This window comes from Gymnoscopelus microlampas (assembly GCF_963454915.1).
Source record: "Gymnoscopelus microlampas genome assembly, chromosome: 6".
In the NCBI taxonomy this organism is placed as follows: domain Eukaryota; kingdom Metazoa; phylum Chordata; class Actinopteri; order Myctophiformes; family Myctophidae; genus Gymnoscopelus; species Gymnoscopelus microlampas.
In genome coordinates, this window is record NC_139943.1 from 46,568,345 (window position 1) to 46,587,289 (window position 18,945).

Below are 18,945 nucleotides of genomic sequence, written 5' to 3' on the forward strand. Positions count from 1 at the left end.
GACGGTTCCTTCTCAGTGTCCTGTATGGTGCGTAGTTATCGAGGCGTTGTTAGCTTATAGATCGGTGCTGTTTGGCACGTGACGCCCTAGTGCGCCCACGTGTCGACATTCGACAAAGGTAAGCGGCAGGGTTGCCATGTCCGTTTATTATAAGCGACTTTGGGCTTATTTTTCTGTAAAGTTGCTTGTAAATATTGGTTAGTTGCAGGTTGCTTATTTGGGCTTGTTTCTAAAGTATTGTTGCTTATTTGGGCTTAATTGTTTCTAAAGTATTGCTTTTTTGGGCTTGTTTCACAATTTTGTAATTATTATTTCAACCAGCGCAGTGGTTCTCAAATATTTTCATGTCATGGACCCCCAGATTAATATGTAGCCTATTTGTGTTTTTTTTTAAATAGCTGATCCACAAGCTCACAACATGTCTGATCACCATGCGTTGTGAGCTTGTAGATCAGCTATTTTCAAATAGCCAATGCATATGGGTTTAAAGTGTTGATGTGGCCTAATAGTCCAGTAGTTCCCAAACTTTTTAGCTCAAGACCCAAAAGAGAAATTAGGCCTTTGCCAGGGTCCCAAACTAGTGAAAATAGCAGATCTGCAAGCCCGAAGATCACTATAGCCAGCCTACTTCTTATACCTTTTTCATTTATAGGAAATTATTAGATTATTTTCATTTTATTTATGAAATATTTAAAAAAGAAATGTTTGAATTATCTTTAATTGATGTTTTGATTTAAAAAAATCTTTTGATATCATGTACTGGAATAAAAAAAGGGGGGATATTCACTCACGACCCATGAAAATTGGTCCGCGACCCAAACATGGGTCCCGACCCACTGTTTGGGAAACGGTGGCCCTGCTTGTTTCTCTCTCAGAATCAGGCAACACAGGTGGAACGGTCTTTCAGCCCTTCATCTCCTGCAGAGAGACCTTCTTCAAGATGAGCGCTCTGAGTTATGGCGAGGAATGCACATCTTTGGCCCTTTTATGAGGTGGTTCAACTGCATCATGGGCACTAATGGCTCAGGTATGTGTGTGTTTGTATCTTCTGTTAAGTAATATGTATTCGTTTATACCAGGGGTCTTCAACAGGGGGTCCGGGACCCCTAGGGGGTCCTCAGAGTTACTACAGGGGGGCCTCCAAATCTTTGTGTGATAGGATATTTTTTTTACATTAACGACCTGACTTGAACCCCTATTCTTAGGAGAACTTTAGATCTAAGACAGTAGACACTTGTAGACAGATCTACAAGCTCTGCAAGGCGTTGTGAGCTTGTAGATCGGCTATTTTTGGCAAAGACAAAGAGGTATAGTTGTAGAGGGAAAAAAGAGCAGATCAAGTAAAAAAAACAAGTTTAATCTGAAACAATTTTATACAATATAGTGGGGGTCCCTGCTTCATCTCTCTCTCAGCTAGGGGGTCCTTGGCCTGAAAATGTTGAAGACCCCTGGTTTATACTGATGATGAGGTTAGGTTTATCATAAGGTTTTACTTTGTCAGGTTATATCCTGTGCTGAACTATTTCATAGATGCTTAACCAATTATCCACTAAATAATTGTATCTATAGTGTATATAATATATTATTTAGAAAATAGCCACAATGCATAGCACCGTGTTAAATTTTTACCTATGACATGCCCAAAATTGGGATACCAGGGTTAAATTGGTTAACTGGTATATGTATGTAGTGGGCTCCTGCTGAATCTGATAATGATCTGTAATGATGACACATCTGGTAATGATGTGTCATAGGTAGGTACCGTTCTGCTGATTAAAAGTACTATTTAATAGACTAGGTGGCCAATAGGTGGCATCAGTGAGCAATTGTCTCAGCTGCCACAACTCACCTGAGTATCAAGAAAGAGAAGACTAGACTAGAGTGAGAGTACAATTCTATATACATTAAACATTATATTCATAGGCGCGGAGAGTGATGACAGTACTCCTGTCACTAAAAAGAAGAAATTCCTCCCCAAATACCAAAAAGAATGGCTGTGTCTTCACCCCTTAGTGTTACAGAACCTTCTCTTTATACAGTCTATGTACAGAACCATGCATTTTGCACAGTGTGCAATTATGTTGACATCAGCCACAAAGTAATATATAAGATGTGTCTGCGACTTCTGTTGTGGTGTATGAAGCACTGAAGCAGTCCTGTAGCACCGTAGCACATGTGTTTATTTATCCATTTGTGCGTGGTGCTTATGTTGCTTGTCTGGAGCACCAACTTGCCTGATAAGAAGGGTCAGGATTGAGGAAGTGTGCGTGTGCTCGCGAGTGCACACAGTATAACCCCCCCCCCCCCATTGTAGAGCGTTCAGCCGAGTGACATCGGAAGGGGTGATGGAGTCTGACATGATTCACCGCTTGGAAGAAGGGACGGATCTACAAGCAGGTGTTGTGTACCAGGCCACTCCACATTCCAGAGGCATTGCTGTTGGTTGATCACCCTCTTTATAACATGGGTCTGTTTGTTTGTATCTCTGTACAGGGAAACGTGCATGATTTCCAGAGGCTGACGGGGTGGAGAGGTTCCAAGGTGCTCTATTTTGGAGATCACCTCTACAGTGACCTTGCTGTAAGCAGCAAACACACATCTTCATAAAAACACTGTTTCCATAAAAAAACAGTTTCATTTTTTTACTGTAACAATTTGACAGCTACAGTAGCATGATAGAAATACATGCATGCATCTAGTGATCATGATATGGGTGAGTGATGTTTAGAATACATGCTTGACGTTTGAGTACTGTAATATCAAATCCATTAACAGTCTTCACTGCATATCATTGACACAAACTTGGGTGTGTCATTACATTACAGTCATTTAGCAGACGCTTTTATCCAAAGCGACTTACAATAAGTGCATTCAACATAGGTAGGCAAGGAAACTACTAATCACCAGAAGTTTTAAGTGCATTCTCTTCTAAACAAGCAACTAAGAGCATACCTAGCGCTAAGGTAAAAGTGCAATATATCAGCTACCTACTTTCTTAAACAGATGAGACAAATAGGAAAATCAAATGAGCAAGAGCTAAAACCACAAAGTGTATCGAATAAACAAGATCCAATAAAACAAGAGCTCGTACAACTAATTGACAACAAGTAGGCAAGGCAAAGAGGAAGGGTAGTGTTTCCTGAAGAGGTGGGTCTTCAGCCTGCGGCGAAAGATGGGCAGTGACTCTGCTGTCCTGACATCAGGGGGGACATCAGTGTGTCTCCACTTGATAAGCTATTGGCTAATGGTCAACTATAATAGGAGACATTCAAATTGGCCCTTGCATAGGTATGACATACCATGATACATCATCTTATTTTTGGCAGGATCCCACAAATGTGTGACATTAATAGATATACAAGGGTTAGCTTAATAGATGTAATGTGTTTGTATGCAGCAGGGGGGAGTAATAGCACTGAATAATACCAGGCTTTGCCAACACAATGAGGAGCAAATTGTTAACTCATTGCTCATAGGTCTTCTTATATTGCACTTAAATTGACATCATTTACAGCATATTGCATGCCATATGGGTATAGATGGATCATATGAAGCCTTTACATTATGCACCATGTTTTATTGACAGGTCCAAGACCGAGAAAATGTTTAACACACAATTTGGAAGCCTCTTCCGGAAGTCGCACAACCCCGCCTACTTCTCCCACCGGCTGTCACGATTCGCCGACATATACATGCCCTCCATCAGTTGCCTGCTCTGCTACAACTTGCAGCACACTTTCTTCCCCCGCCGCACAAGTTTGGATGTTACATCCACTGTCGGTCCACCCACCCTTCAGGCAATTTTAATATAGGAAGGATGTTGTGGTCAAAATTAGGCTACTTGACAAAGTTATGCAGAAGAGACCAAGAATACTGAATAATACCAGGCTTTGCCAACACAATGAGGAGCAAATTGTTAACTCATTGGTTTTCTTTGGCATATTTTTTTTGTCTAAAATTAAGAGTGGGCTGTCCATTTACTCAGGTAAATGGAGCGATAGAGACTAGAGAGTGTTACGGGGGCACAGAGGGAAGCTGATTTGAGCCCATGAACCTCAGCATTACATGCAACCCCAGAGGCAATCATCTCAATCGCTTCCCTGTTCTGTCCTTGAAAAGTCTTTTTTGAAAACAGTGATATTCCTGCAGAATGGGTATGATAGGCGTCCTCTCTGCTTCTGTGTCCTCTGCAGGATCTTACTCTGAAGCACGGCTGGAGGATGGGTGCCATCATACAGGAGCTGAGGAAGGAGATAAAGATAATAAACACACTCCAATATGTCCACATGATGACCTGGCTGCAGGCACTGACCGGACTCATAGAACAGATGCAGGTCAGATAACAATCAGCAAGGACGTACGTTAAGCAGATCATGCTTAACCACTTAAACCCTATATAGTAGGTTGACCGGTGTACACCAGGGGTTCTTTTTTTTAACTCTACACCAAATGTTTGCCCCAGAATAGGGACAATAGGGTCCGGATGGTTAATTTATAATGTATATGAATTTAGCTAGGTGGCCTCAGGGCTGAATCATGGACATGAATGAATGTTGACAACACTCAGTATGTATTTAAGAGCTCTGTGTGTTGTCAATTTTATTGTAGGTATTAGTGGTATATGTTACAGTACTATATTGTACCTACGTTGTTCTATTCACTCTCTCATTCACTCTCTTCCATTCTGGTTCTCTCTCACACTCTCCCCTGTGTACTACTGTATTTATTTATTCCAGCTTCCCCATTGAAAACACTGTAGCGGTCTTTAATGACAGCAGGTTGGGTCGGGTTGTGAAAATAGATGTGTGTGGGCCTGAAGTAAAATTGCACAAGTGTGTGCTTAGATCCGCTTATCTTCTCTGTTCAACTTCTGTTGTCAAACAGGTCCACAGGGATCCATCTTCCCAAGCGGTTGTCCAGGAGTGGATCAACGAGAGGGCGTCCATGAGGTAAAGAAGATTTGTCGCACTTTGAGCTTTCATAAACATTTGCTGCTGCACAGAAGCAGAGTTAGTACATTAGCCACATACAAGGAATTAGGCTTGGTAGGCTGCTGTCAATGTAGAAATAAGGAAGAGAGTTACAATTAAAAAGTAAGAATTTGATCACAGGGAGGTTCATGTCACCATTAGTAATATATTCTTATCGGCTTATTGGTTACATTTTAAATAATATGCACTCCACACTTGAAGGTCTATTAGTTAAGAGAGAGTGCGAAAGTGAAAGAAAATGAGTGTAGCTCAGAGTCAGATTTGAACCTTTTACATTCGGACAAACATTTCTTTCATATCGTGCATTATTTTTCATTTCGGGTTGGATATGTGTTTTTTATTTATTTTTTACTCTAATTAACCAAATAATCATGTCGGCTAACTGTCTGCAAAACAGTCAATCGAAAACTGTCAGTCTAAAGTCTCTTTAATACTTACAATATAAAACCGTGTCAGCCCCCACCAAAAAAAAGGTTGTATTACGTTTTGCTGGACCAACGATTCTGTCATTGCCATGACATATGAAATAAAGTGTGCATCTTTTGCTTTACCTGAACAGACCTGCTGGAGGCATTCAGCTGGTTACCTGACAGCACTTAGCAGATGTCTTAACTCTTAGTCTCAGCATAAATGCATCAGGGTCTTCTGGCATTTTTCGTGCGACTTCTACATACAGTATATCGACACTTGTCTATAGCAGGAGTATAAGCTCCTTGGTAAACAGACAATATTTACAGAATTAAAAGTATGAACAGAGTATTGTAGTTCACTTTAGTGTATTTCAAGTAGCCAACAAAAATGTTACAGTACACGTAATATTGCACTTAAATTGACACAATTTACAGCATATTGCATGCCATATGGGTATAGATGGATCATATGAAGCCTTTACATTATGCACCATGTTTTATTGACAGGTCCAAGACCAAGAAAATGTTTAACAGACAATTTGGAAGCCTCTTCCGGACGTCGCACAACCCCACCTATTTCTCCAAACCGGCTGTCACGATTCGCCGACATATACATGCCCTCCATCAGCTGCCTGCTCAGCTACAACTTGCAGCACACCTCCTTCCCCCGCCGCACGCCCCTGCGGCACGAGTCACCCTGGCCTGAGCAGAGGCCTGCCACCGGTCACAGCCCACAGCCCCACAGGAGACCATGCATTAACACAGTGCTACTCTTTTCTTTCCCCCCTCTAGCTTTTGAGACTTTACCTATTTTCAAACGTATCTTCATATAATTGGTCCTCACTAATATGATGATGTCATTGATAGGCAGGTTTCTGAACTGTCCACAGCCCTCCTTTGAGACTCTTCCGGACGTCGCACAACCCCACCTACTTCTCCCACCGTCTGTCACGATTTGCCGACATATACATGCCCTCCATCAGCTGCCTGCTCGGCTACAACTTGCAGCACACTTTCTTCCCCCGCCGCACGCCCCTGCAGCACGAGTCACCCTGGCCTGAGCTGAGGCCTGCCACCGGTGACAGCCCACAGCCCCAAACGTTCTTTCAGCCACAGCAGTTAAAAGATTCAGAAACTGGCGAGCCGTTTGCTAAACTGCTTCTTTGGCTGGTAGAACACACACACACACACACACACACACACACACACACACACACACACACACACACACACACACACACACACACACACACACACACACACACACACACACACACACACACACACACACACACACACACACACACACACACACACACACACACACACACACGTGTCATAATCCTCAATTCAGGATTGGCCCAACTGGTACCAAAGCCCAAATTCCATCCTGCTGCCATTTGGAGTTATTGTTGATTTATTTAGTGTCACTTTGTGTATTTATGTAGCTTATCACTTCACCCATTTTCAGTCCATGTTCACATAATTGGTCTTCGCTAGTGCTCATTAGAAAATGGCACCATTTCTGTCTAGTCCTATTGCCTGTCGCGTTTCTTTAAAAAATAAAAATCACACCCAGTGTGAAGTGAGCGGTGCTATTTAAAAACAACAGTGGTCATCACAGTGATGGAAGCTCACTTCAAAGAAAAGTATTTTCTTTGAACTGAGAGGTGATATTTATAGGTTATTAATTTCATCATGCGTCTCGCTAGCCAATCACAGTACTGAGAAAAGGGTCTGAATACCAATCAGCCAATCACAGTACAGCGAAAGACACATTTTCACGACGGAAAGAAAAACTTCCACCACGGATGGGTCCCAAATCCACTTATAGGAGCGGCTACACCACTCAAAAAATGTACGTATTTCTATGGACCTGAGTGCGCTAATAAAGATTTAATTAAATTGTCTCAAAGGAGGGCTGTGGACAGTTCAGAAACTTGCCTACCAATGACATCATATTAGTGAGGACAAGTATACTTGATTAAATGTACTTAGTTACTTTCCACCTCTGAAAAGCCGGCAAACTTCATTCCAATATAGTGCATCCTCTTGTAATAGAGTTAAAAGAGAGCTGAGAGATTGACTCATCTGTAATAACTGGGACAGGGACAGGGACGTTGGGTGTGACTGGCACTGAACCACAGACCATGCAGCACCTCCTGATATGCCCCCTGACCCCATTTTACTTTAAAGTTAGACAAAGACATACAACACATACAACATACAATAACAATCACCTTTCAGCAGTGCTGATGGGACGTATTGGGTACCTTCCAATCCTAATGTAAAAAAGTTCTCCTCCGCCATAAAAGTCAAGACATCCACTAAAAGTCCAGCGTTCAAATTTTTTTGTGCTTGGTGCTACATCTAATGTAATCTACATCTAATCTTTGGAGAGAGGCCGCGTTTTTGGAGAGTGGTGGCACTATACTATTCAAGACCAATTAAAACATGGCCGGTGTTGGACCTGGTGGACGCCTCCGTAGAGCCGGCGGAGCTCGAAACCGCTTTGGCATGGCCCCCACCCCCCCCCCCCCCCCCCCCCCCCCCCCCCACCAGCCACACAGCACCAGCTGGTGTGGGGTTTTTGGAGAGTGGTGGCACTATACTATTCAAGACCAATTAAAACATGGCCGGTGTTGGACCTGGTGGACGCCTCCGTGGAGATTTATGATCCTTGTAGGGATATATTTTATGTTTTTTTTTAGGTGTGTAATTTTCATCCATTTAAAGTATGTTAAGAACCGTAGTATTTGTTTATTGTTCACTTATTTTTTCTTTTAATGGCGGAGATGAAGGTTTTTGACACAATAAATTAAAAAAAGTCTAAAAAAAAAAGAAAAGGGGATGCTAGGGTTCAAGTGGTTAAGGTAAAGAAAATAAATATCACACAAAGATTTAGCGGATCCCCTGTAGTAGCTCTGAGGACCCCCCAGGGGTCCCGGACCCCCTGTTGAAGACCCCTGATTTAGTTTATCTATTTTAAAACTAAGTTTAGTTATTTTAGTTTCCTATTTTAGGTCAACTGTTTTAGACAGGCCAAACTAATTTTAGTAAAATAGTTTGTATCTATTCTGTCTCCATTTTTGTTTAACAATCGTGAGTTAACTCTTTCCCTTTCTCCACAGGTAAAATTAGATTCACCAAACCAGGCTTCAATAATCACATTTCACAGGTAGAGGGTAAGTAATAGTTTCAAAAATCAAAATACAATGTTCTCAATACCTTTTACATCACAACTTGATGTTATGACGATAAAATAAAAAAATGTTACATTTCAAACAGGTTAGATATCAATTTAAAAAAATGTGTTTCTATATCAAAAAATGAAGTGTATCTGACACTATGAATCAGTCCTTTGTCAGTTCAGTTAACTCTAAATCCAAAAAACTTTGTGGCACTTGAATTGTCTTTTTTCAGTTCAGTCCAAAAATAAAAATAATCAAACAAATTATACTGCAATACTCCTACCGCTTTGGCAGTGAGTTACACAGTGGTCTGACCGTGCAAAGTGGACCCTTGCACTGGCATGTAGGTGTTCCTTGAATCAGTGTTCGTGGTCTTCCTAGCTCGCCATCTTGTATCTCCAAGAAATATCCTCTCTGTTTTCCAACAGGAACAAAACCTGACCTGTACAACAGGTCATAAAGAAAATAAATCACTATCAATCAGCAATGACTCAGATCACACAACAAAGGGCTTCAGGTACTGTAGGCCAATTAACACTAGCTGCAGTGGACCAGTAGACCCAAATTGATGACTGATTGCTGTCAGCTGGCTGCCCAGCTAAACTGCCTTGATCAAACAATTCGCTTTTTACATGAATAAATCTCTACATTTTACCATCAAATGTACACAATACACGGTTACTCTTATAAAATAATACCAAAAACGTTTCCATTTAAAAAGGCGCAAGTACAAATATTTAGCAGTGATCAATGCATTTGTTTTTAACTCACCAAAACACTTGGTCTGTGCAAACACAAGCACAAACCAGGCAGGTGCTGCTCTGCTCCTAAGTCTGACCAAGCTCTTCACAAAGGTGGTAAGACACTCTTTATGGCTGTATCAAACGTTTTTTATCAGTTTTTTCTTTCTCAAACCAATTTAAGTCACTTTCTGTGTCTGCTTCTCTCTCCTTCCCCTCTCAGCTTAACCTCGGTCCCAGCCTCACTCATCTGCGAAAAGAAGATGCTCTCAGCTCCTATATGACACACAGTGTGTCCTTAAAGGAGAAGTCACATCACTGCCTGCCTTAAAGGGATGTGTTCTTTTTTGTACAGGTACAGTTTTACTGTTGACTTACACATTATCAACCCATTTATGCATTTAATGAATTACTTGTGTAATTGAATGACTTGTTTATTCATTTTAATGAACTGGTGTCATATTTATTTATTTTATGTCATAATGTGTACACCCTAATTTGACATGGGGGTTACATTTTACTCCACTACAATTATTTGAAAACTTTAGTTACTAGTTACTTTGTAGATTTTGATTATTAGTACAAAACATACATTACTTCAGACCTATAAACATTCCGGCCATTTGAAAGTAGCCGATGTACAAGCTCACATGTGACCTTGCAGATCTGCTATTTTGAAAAGATTGTGAAATTGGACCTTCTGCAGTGCATAATGAGTACTTTTGGTACTTTAAGCACACTTTGATACCAATACTTTTGATTAGTATTTAATTTAAGTAATTAAGTCAATTAATTATGTATAATCATTAAGTATTCATTCTAATTAGGCATGCCAGACTGAAAGTCGTTGAGTCTGTCAGTGGGTTTTCTAGATATTAAACAAAGTATTAAGAGCTTGTAGCTAAATAATAACTACATTGGATCTATTTGAACACAGGTTCTTTTTTCTATTTCCTTAAAAGTAACCATTTACACTTACTTCCTTGGCCTACTGACATACAAGGTTTCCGACCAGTCGAGAAAATATCCTGTATGTAATGTAATTTATTAGACTTGCAATGGCATGCAATGTGTGACATAATAACCCAAAAGAATAGTGCTTCAATTAATCATCACCATTTTGTGCAATCATCTCTGCTGTGGGCCGACTCTACAGCCAGGTGTTAATGAAGATGGAGAGTATGGAGGGCTCCCAGGTGACCTGTTCCAAGTGCGGGGTGTTGATGAAAGGCCAGGGCGTCACTTGACATCAGCGGTAATGGCAAGGGATCAAACTGGGATCTCAGTTACTCAGCTGCGGCTCAAGTGCCTGTTAGAGAAAGGCTTAGTTAGCTGTACAGATGCTCAGTGGACACGAGAAGACCAGAAGCATTCATAGCCTATACGCCAGGAAACGACTCCTTGAAGTTGGAGATGAAAAGTGGTTTAACCGTTACAGTGGGTTCTTGGAATAACACAGTCTGGGAGGAGTACATTGACATTGCGTTCCTCGTGGCAAACTGCTCCATCCTGCTGATCACTTCCATTGTTGGCATCATGGCTAACCTTTTTGTCGTCTGGGCAGTGTATCACCAAACATCACTACAAACGTGGAATAATGCAATGCTGGTGAATCTTGCGATTATAGACATCCTCCGTTGTGCTGTCGACTGCCCCATTCTCTTCACCATTGTCACAACGGTGCATCAAAGAGGACGTGTGGATGAATTGACCTGCAATGCACAGGTGGTTACTTTCTCCTTCGGCTGCTGCGTCCAGCTGCTGACTTTAGCGTGCATAAGTGCAGAGAGATACCAGGCCATTGCAAACCCCTTCAAATCTGTTCAAAGGAGAAAACGTGTTATGGTATTGATTCCTCTGATTTGGACCTTGGCTATTCTGGTTGCCGTTCTTTGTCTAACATTTGTAAAGGACTCGCCCGTCTATGTGAAATGCAATGGAACACACATGGGAACAATGTATTCCTATGACACCTTTGGACTCTACATTTTGGCTCCACTGTGGATAGCCTGCTTTGTTTTGATCACTGGATTCTACGCTCGCATATTTACAATAGTACGAGCACACAGCCGTAAAATATTTGACAAAGGGTCTGTCCCTCTTTCTAAAAAAGAAAAAACAAAGGACACAACAGATGAACAAAAGGAAAAGGAGGACAAAGGTGGGGAGAAAGGACAAAGTGAATTAGAGCAAAACCAAACCCAGAGGCAAACAGTTGCACAGGTGGAGCAGGTAATACAAGCTGAAACAAATTCCTCAAATATAGATTCTTTGGTTGTTATACAGGGCTCACCAAAACCGCCAGAAAGTAAAATTGAAGCTACAGTGAGGTTACCTGAGTCAACACATGAAAAATCTCATCCGAAAGAACCAAATGCATCCCATAAAGATTCCACAGCCCTGCTACTGAGTTCAACAAAGGTGACAAAAGGTAGTTTCAAAAACACAGGCAACAAAAATGACACCAAAGCTCAAGTAAAAATGGAGGCATTGTTCCCTGGAGTAGAACAAGCCATTCCTTGTGTGAAGCAAGTGGAACCAAGCTCATCCAGTAAAGATTTGACGGTGTCCCTGCTCGACGTGACTGAAAAGCCAAAAGGCATCTTAACGAATTCAGACACTAAAATCAAATACACAGCTACAGTGCACAGAGATGAAGCACCATCTGGGAAGGAAGGATCTCAACTTCAAGTGAAGCAAGTAGGCCTACACCCAAAGTCATCCAGGACAGATAATAAGCCAGTGGAAGTTGGTTTGAGGACCCTTGTTAAAGAGACACAAAGCAGGTTTAAAACATTGGATGATAAAAATGAGTTGAAACAAAAAGAGAAAACACCATTTGACCTGCAACAGCCTCTTGTGGTGCAAATAGAGCCAAAGTCATGCAATCAAGTTAGTGTGGCCGATTTAATGAGCCCAGAAACAGAGGGACAAAGCGTCTTTGAAAAGGAGTCTGGAGATAAAGCGTGTATCGAAAAGGAGCTGTACGAAACAAAAGAACCCCGTCCTGATAAATCATCTGCACCACAGGCAAATGGGACTGTATGCTCTTCAGTTTCGCTGATAAGCACGGAGCAAGTCAAAGACAATAACGGCAGTGAAGTGTTTTTCGTTTGTGCATTTCCCCAAGCTCAAGCAAATCATACAAGTGAAGTGTCAAGTGCAGAGGTAGATGGTGCTGTTTGTATGATGCCTTCTTTAGGCAATAAAGAGAGAGTCAACAAAAACAAGGAAAGTAAAATGGCTAAGCGCTCCGGCTACATCATTTTCACCTTTCTCCTGTTCTGGTTGCCACTGATAACAACTATTCAGCTGAATTTTTGGGCTCATCAGAACAGAAGTAATGGGGTAGGTGTTTTCAATTCTGGATCTTTTTGACCCCATTATCATGACCACATCATTTTTTTTATTTAACCCTTAGAAGCAGACCCAGCAGCCTCTGTCTTATGCAATATTCAACAAAACGTAAAATGTAATTTCTGCTCCCAGTTACACATGAAAGGGGAAAAATATGAAGAAACATAAACCTATATTTTGGGGTAAATTCCAGTACTTGGGTCCAAACATCCCCATTTAATTTGAGGAATGTATTATTCATAATTCTTTCATATTTGACTGACAGATTTCTCAGCTGTCGTATTTTCTCACATTTGTAAAAAAGAAAAAAAAAAAAAAAAGAAGACAAAAAGGGCTGGGTCAAAAGGACAAAATCAAATATCACAATATGTTTGACCAAATACCTCGATATCAATATTTTGATGATACTGTGGGTATGACTGTTGGTGCTTTCACATAACATTAACATATTATTTCATTTAATTAGCTTCATATTTATATAATAATAACATTTTGGAAAAATAAAGTAATGCATCAGCAATGCCATTATAATAACTAAGCGTGTAAAGGCAAATAATAGAACAAGCAAGAATATTCAGTAAAGTTCAGAAAAGTACATCACATTACTATAACGCAGCAGCACCATTTAAAACCAAGAAAAAGCAACACTTACAATATTACAACACTTACAATATCAACGATCCCAGACGATCTAGTCTCATATCACGATATTGATATAATATGGAATTATTCCCCAGCCCTAACAAATAATCAGTAGGCCATATAAAATTATTTTAAAATTATTAAAATATTAAAGTTGTAACGTTATTACAGATTTCCAGTTTATAAAACTGTTACAGTAAAACAACATAAATTGATTTGATTGGTCGTTAGAATAATATTGCTCAGTTTTATATTTTGACATGTTTTTAGGGCTGCATCTAAGGGTTAAGTAGATGTAATAAGATTATAATTATGAAAACATCCAAATGATTCTGCCATTTTATGACACCACTTTCTTCTGGCTTCTAGATGACGATCATGTTGAATGTGGAGGTCCTGTCCGTCTCAGTTGCCTGCATGACGTCCCTTAGTGATCCGATAATATATGCAGCAGTGAACCCTCAGTTTCGGACAGAGTTTTACAGGCTCAGGAACAAGTGGAAATCATTTTTTTAAATGTGATTGCAACTGTTTTCCACTCTTGAATGGCATGACACTAGGACCAGATGATCACAACAGAATTCCGCTGTTTGCTGAAGTGCTCAACACAAATACATTCATTTCATAATACATTAGTATTCACGGAGCGCTTCAAAATGTCAACTGAAAATTGAAATTTGAAAGGTTAGGTTTCCATGTTTATTTCCCTATTATGATGCTGCCTCTGGGGAGTTTGTTGTCCTGTCATGGAGACAATTCAACACAATCTTCCAGTGAGCTTAAAGTCGTCACACATCCTTGGCAGTTAATAAACACTTGAGGGGTTACATGCTGAGAGCGGACCTGAGCCAAGGCAATCACCTATACTCAGGCACAGTCAGAACAAACACTGCTGCACAGCGCTGCTGTGTTTAGGTCTCCAAAGCCCCTGTGCTCAGGACCTACCACTGGGCCAGTCAGGTCCACACATGTTTGTACCCAGGGAGGCTTGGGATCTTGTCACCAGCACACTGTAATCCTCAGAGGAGCATTTTCAAGGAATTTCTCAATTACTATATCAAAACATTGTGAAATGAAATGGTAATTACGCCTGATTTATATTTACTTGCACGTAGGTGTTGCACACTGAAAATAGCCGATCTTCAAGCTCACAACGTGTCGCAGTGTGAAGCGTTGTGAACTTGTAGATCAGCTAATTTAGGTGCGCGACATGATGCATATAACTTGGGCTTTAGGCTACCACTATCTTATGTCAAATAGCAAACATAGGTCAAATTACATGTTTATTCTGTCCACTGAACCAAATGCATATTGTGTCATTCATGTCATGTTATCCTATTGTTACCTCTGCCAATGGGGGTTGTGCCCAATTGTGTTTGTCTGTTAACAAAATAAGAAGGAGTTTGCAAATTTGAATGACTTTTGGAGTGAATGACCAGTAGGCTACCCCAAAAAGATGACTAATTTTGGGTAGAAAAGGTCATGGTAAAAATTAAGGTCAAGGTCAAAGCCGAGAACGTGATGGGCATTTTTTTATTTCTTGTTTTAGCATTTCTGCTTTATTTTGATAGAGACCGTGAGCAGAAAGACAGCAGATTGATGGGATGACATGCAGCAAAGAGGCTTGAGATCGGATTCAAACCTAGGCTGGCTACGGGAAGGACTTTTTGAGGCATGTGCGCTTACCAAATGAGCCAGCCGTGTGCCCCCCTCCCGATGAGCAGCTTTTCATCAAACTTGGTGGGAATGATCATTAGGCTGCGCTGAAGAGACGATTCATCTGTGATTTCAAGGTCACAATCCAGGTCATTGTCAAAATTACACAATTATTCATATCTCAGGTGGAAATGGCAAAATTGTGACAAATGCATCTTTCACATCATGGTATACCAGTCTCATTGTCTTTTATCCAATCCGCGTAATATCTTTTTATAACTCATAAACATCCAATAAATAGAAATATCATAATTTGAATAAAACAGAATTCTGCAATGACAGCATGCAAATCCTTTATTCAGCCAGTTAACAGACAGAAATAGAAGCCTATGTGAAGAACTTAACTAAACCTAGAAATCAGAGTAGCCAGCTTCGTGGGTGTTTGACAAAGTTATAACCGAGATATTTACAAAGGTAGACTATTATTATCAGTATAATATTTATGAAAAATATACAAAATGGGCCTATCAAGTTTAGTTTTTTAACATTATCAGAAGGGTCTTTATCGAATTGATGCTTAATCTCATGCCCAAAACCATACAGTGTCCCAGGTCTACAGCATGTGTCCAAGATGGGGTTAATATTAGCTTAACATTAATGAAAACATTTGATTGTATTCCCTACCTTGTGACCTATCTAACATATACCCTGTATATTTCTGTATTATCAACCATCAATTATTTCTTATTATGGCTTTCACATAGATCCACATCAGAATGTACTGTTAGTCAACACAGATCTTTTGTCATTTGGACTCTCACTTGCACATTTCACAAACATTTTGGGGATGCGGAGTACTTTTTTTCTTTTTCTTTTTTTACTCATCAAGCAGTGACATCAACCAGTTAAATGAATATTCACAACGGTTATCCATTCCAGCGGATGTATGGTTTATCATTTTACATCAATGGGAATTATTAGTCATCATTTTATTAAAGGGTTCAAAGACAAACAATGTGAAATCGTGGTTGAGTGGCTTTAAATGGGTGCAGTGTGTGAATAGACTACTACAATATTCACAAAAATAGCCTTCGTTTGATGATTAAGTGTGTGCTTTGTCGTCGGAGGCCATCAATAACCCTTACAACTTAAATCCTCCTTCCCCAACCTTGAGTCATGAGACATCACAAACATATACTACAGATATTCAAAAATAAAGTTTTTTTCATCCGTACTTTTTTTTTCTCTTTTTTTTTGTATTTCTTTTTTTTTTAGGCAACAGCGATAACCAAGTCATCCTAACGTCTCCTTGCTTTACTGTGCTTTAAGGAGCAACATTTCAGGGCTCCCTTTCTTTCTATTGTTTTTAAAAAAAATCCCAAGGCAGTCGTCCACAGCTTTCTAATACCATGCAGAGTTCCCCTTCAAGGTAACAGTGCCGGTTCAAACCCTGACCTCTGCAACACAAACAATCCCTTTAAATTATGGCAGGTTGGATGCTCAGTGGTCCCTCTCCCCACAGCGTCTGGTAACTTGCTAGGACCAGATGGCCTAATCAGACCTTTTATAATGCAGACACGCGCACAATGTTGCTCTGAGAGTAGGAGATGGTGCTGGAGGAGCCGTCTCCGCCCGATGTGCTCACCGGCGGGGCAGACAGAGTGACCATGGAGGGCGTGATGTAAGGCGCATCACTCTTCAGGGGCATCGTCTCGTCCAGTTTGGCATTCAGGCTGGAGCGGCTGTGTGACAGAGATCATCACTGAGAATGAGACAAGGTGAGAGGACTGGGCCCTGAGCAGGTGGACCATAACGAAGCACATTTACTTGAGTACTGTACTTCAGTTAGTGTTGATTTTGACAGCAAATTTTGATTTGGTTTTCGTCAATAGTCTTTTGAATCAAATTTCATTTAGTTTCAGTCATGTTTTAGTCATCTGAAAGGTTTTACTGTTAGTCTAGTTTTAGTCGACTAAATATCATAAGATTATAGTCGACTAAAATGTATTTTGGCGGTGCCTTGATGCCGTCGTAATGGCTGATTTTACATTTGGTTGCATGCTGAAAATAGACGATTTACAAGCTCACAACGTGTCGCGTTGCGACACGTTGTGAGCTTGTAGATCTGCTATTTTCAGAGCGCAACGCCGGAGTGCAAACAAACATAAAATGACATGTTTTTGTCTTTTAGTTCTACTGGATCTCTTCTCCACTAGTCTCTCAGTAACATTTTAGTCTATTCTCTGTTTTTATTTTTTGACGAAATTGTCAATATATTTTGTCTTAGTTCTAGTCATCATAGCTTAGTTTTTATTTAGTTTTTGTCAGTGAAAAAAGGTAGTCGACAAACTTTTTTCGTCTTCATTTTAGTCGACGAAATCAACACTGACTTCAGTACATAGTTTGTGCATCTACATTTTTGGATGTGGCTTTCACTCCACTACATTTCTAGGAAGGGAAAAAGTACTCGTTAATAAACCACTTTAGCCTAATTTCAAATATAGTGACAATAACACACACAAGCTATTTTAACTATTGTGAAAAAACAACAGACAATCCGGGCACTCAGGAGTAAAAAATAGGAACAGCCTTTATTTATTAAAAGGCAACTGCCAATATGTTTCGACATTGGAAGGTCTTCATCAGGGTGAAAAATGCACATTTTTGATCCGTGAGCACCATTTACACTTTTTACTATAGTTACCTTTTCTACCTCCTGTGAGCACCTGGTTGTTCTAGTTTTTCTATTTTAACCATGCAGATGCAGGTTGGACAGTGACAACTGAGGCAGTCATGAAAAAGGTATTTCATGAACAAAAATCCTGCACACAGCTCTTTCTCAGCAGCATCAGTTTTCTTTTATTCAAATTGACAGACGTTTCGGTCCCTCTGGACCTTCATCAAGAGTGTCTTACACTCTTAAGACACTCTTGATGAAGGTCCAGAGGGACCGAAACGTCTGTCAATTTGGATAAAAACTGATGCTGCTGAGCCAGAGCAGTGTGCAGGACTTTTCTTTTTATTTCATGAAATACAACATTGCATTGATATTAAAACGAAAATGTACTTTGTAATTTGTGCTTTTGAATACTTTATATACTAGAACTTAACTCAAGTACAACTTTGACAGAGCAACTTTCACTGGTAGATGTAATATTTGACCAGGAGTATCTATACTTTGACTCAAGTACCGGGGTTGAGTACTTTGCCCTCTACTGGTGAGAGAGGACTGGGCCCTGAGCAGGTTGATGGGACATGTACTGTAAATGCCTACTAATAAAGACACAGCCTGAATGTGACTGTGCATAAAAGGTCTTTACAGGAACATTTATACTAGGATGCTTGTTTATATTGGGCATTAGGATACAACATGGCATTTTGTATAAAAAATATTACAATATTTGTTCCTCTTGCATAAGAGGAATTCAACTGATAGTGTCCACATAAAAAGTGCAGGCTCTGGGTCTATAACAGTCTCGAGTTGGTTGTGAAACATTTCTGACACTATGTTCTATGATTGCATAAAAGTCAGCTGTCATAGTCATAATCCATTATTTAAACTGTGGTACTTGTGTGTGTGTGTGTGTGTGTGTGTGTGTGTGTGTGTGTGTGTGTGTGTGTGTGTGTGTGTGTGTGTGTGTGTGTGTGTGTGTGTGAGAGAGACGGAGATGACACACATCTCCATTACTCTTTCTTGTAAAATTACAGCCAGGAAGATCTTGGTCTCCTAGATTCTAAATGGGATTGCTGCTGCAGAAATGTTCATGCATAATGCAGCCACACTGATCTGCTACTTCCAGTTTTGTGTCTGAAATGAGCCGCATACAGTTCCATTTTGTTTTTAGAGAGGAATAGCAAGACAGAGGAGAGATGGTGGGGAAAGAGTGGAAGAGAACAAGAGAGACAGAAAGAGGGAGAGAGAGCAAAAGAGGGAAAGAAAAAGATTGTGAGAGAAGAA

General features: G+C 40.3%; 2 protein-coding genes and 1 pseudogene across 3 annotated transcripts in view; 2 read left to right on the forward strand and 1 right to left on the reverse strand.

Annotated features, from left to right (window-relative positions):
• The first annotated feature begins 2,335 nt into the window (after positions 1-2,335).
• On the forward strand, positions 2,336-10,579 carry LOC311047017 (5'-nucleotidase domain-containing protein 3-like; annotated as a pseudogene). The gene is made up of 9 exons: positions 2,336-2,397; positions 2,494-2,580; positions 4,194-4,334; positions 4,885-4,949; positions 5,909-6,092; positions 6,292-6,479; positions 8,533-8,586; positions 9,021-9,045; positions 10,489-10,579. The product of its transcript is annotated as a 5'-nucleotidase domain-containing protein 3-like (transcript).
• A 166-nt stretch (positions 10,580-10,745) lies between these two features.
• LOC311047018 (melanopsin-B-like) lies at positions 10,746-13,856 on the forward strand (the record flags this gene model as incomplete). Its single annotated transcript, XM_084059601.1, has 3 exons — positions 10,746-11,422; positions 12,482-12,680; positions 13,701-13,856. The coding sequence occupies 3 exons, from the start codon at positions 10,746-10,748 to the stop codon at positions 13,845-13,847; spliced, it is 1,023 nt and encodes a 340-aa protein (XP_083915727.1). The 3' UTR covers positions 13,848-13,856.
• Positions 13,857-16,551: 2,695 nt separating this feature from the next.
• Positions 16,552-18,945, reverse strand: part of LOC311047320 (A-type voltage-gated potassium channel KCND2-like) — a gene marked incomplete at both ends in the record, with an annotated part of 44,276 nt that continues 41,882 nt past the window's right edge. The window contains one exon of the mRNA XM_084059998.1: positions 16,552-16,729. Coding sequence (XP_083916124.1) covers positions 16,552-16,729 — 178 coding nt within the window. The remainder of the gene's footprint in view (positions 16,730-18,945) is intronic.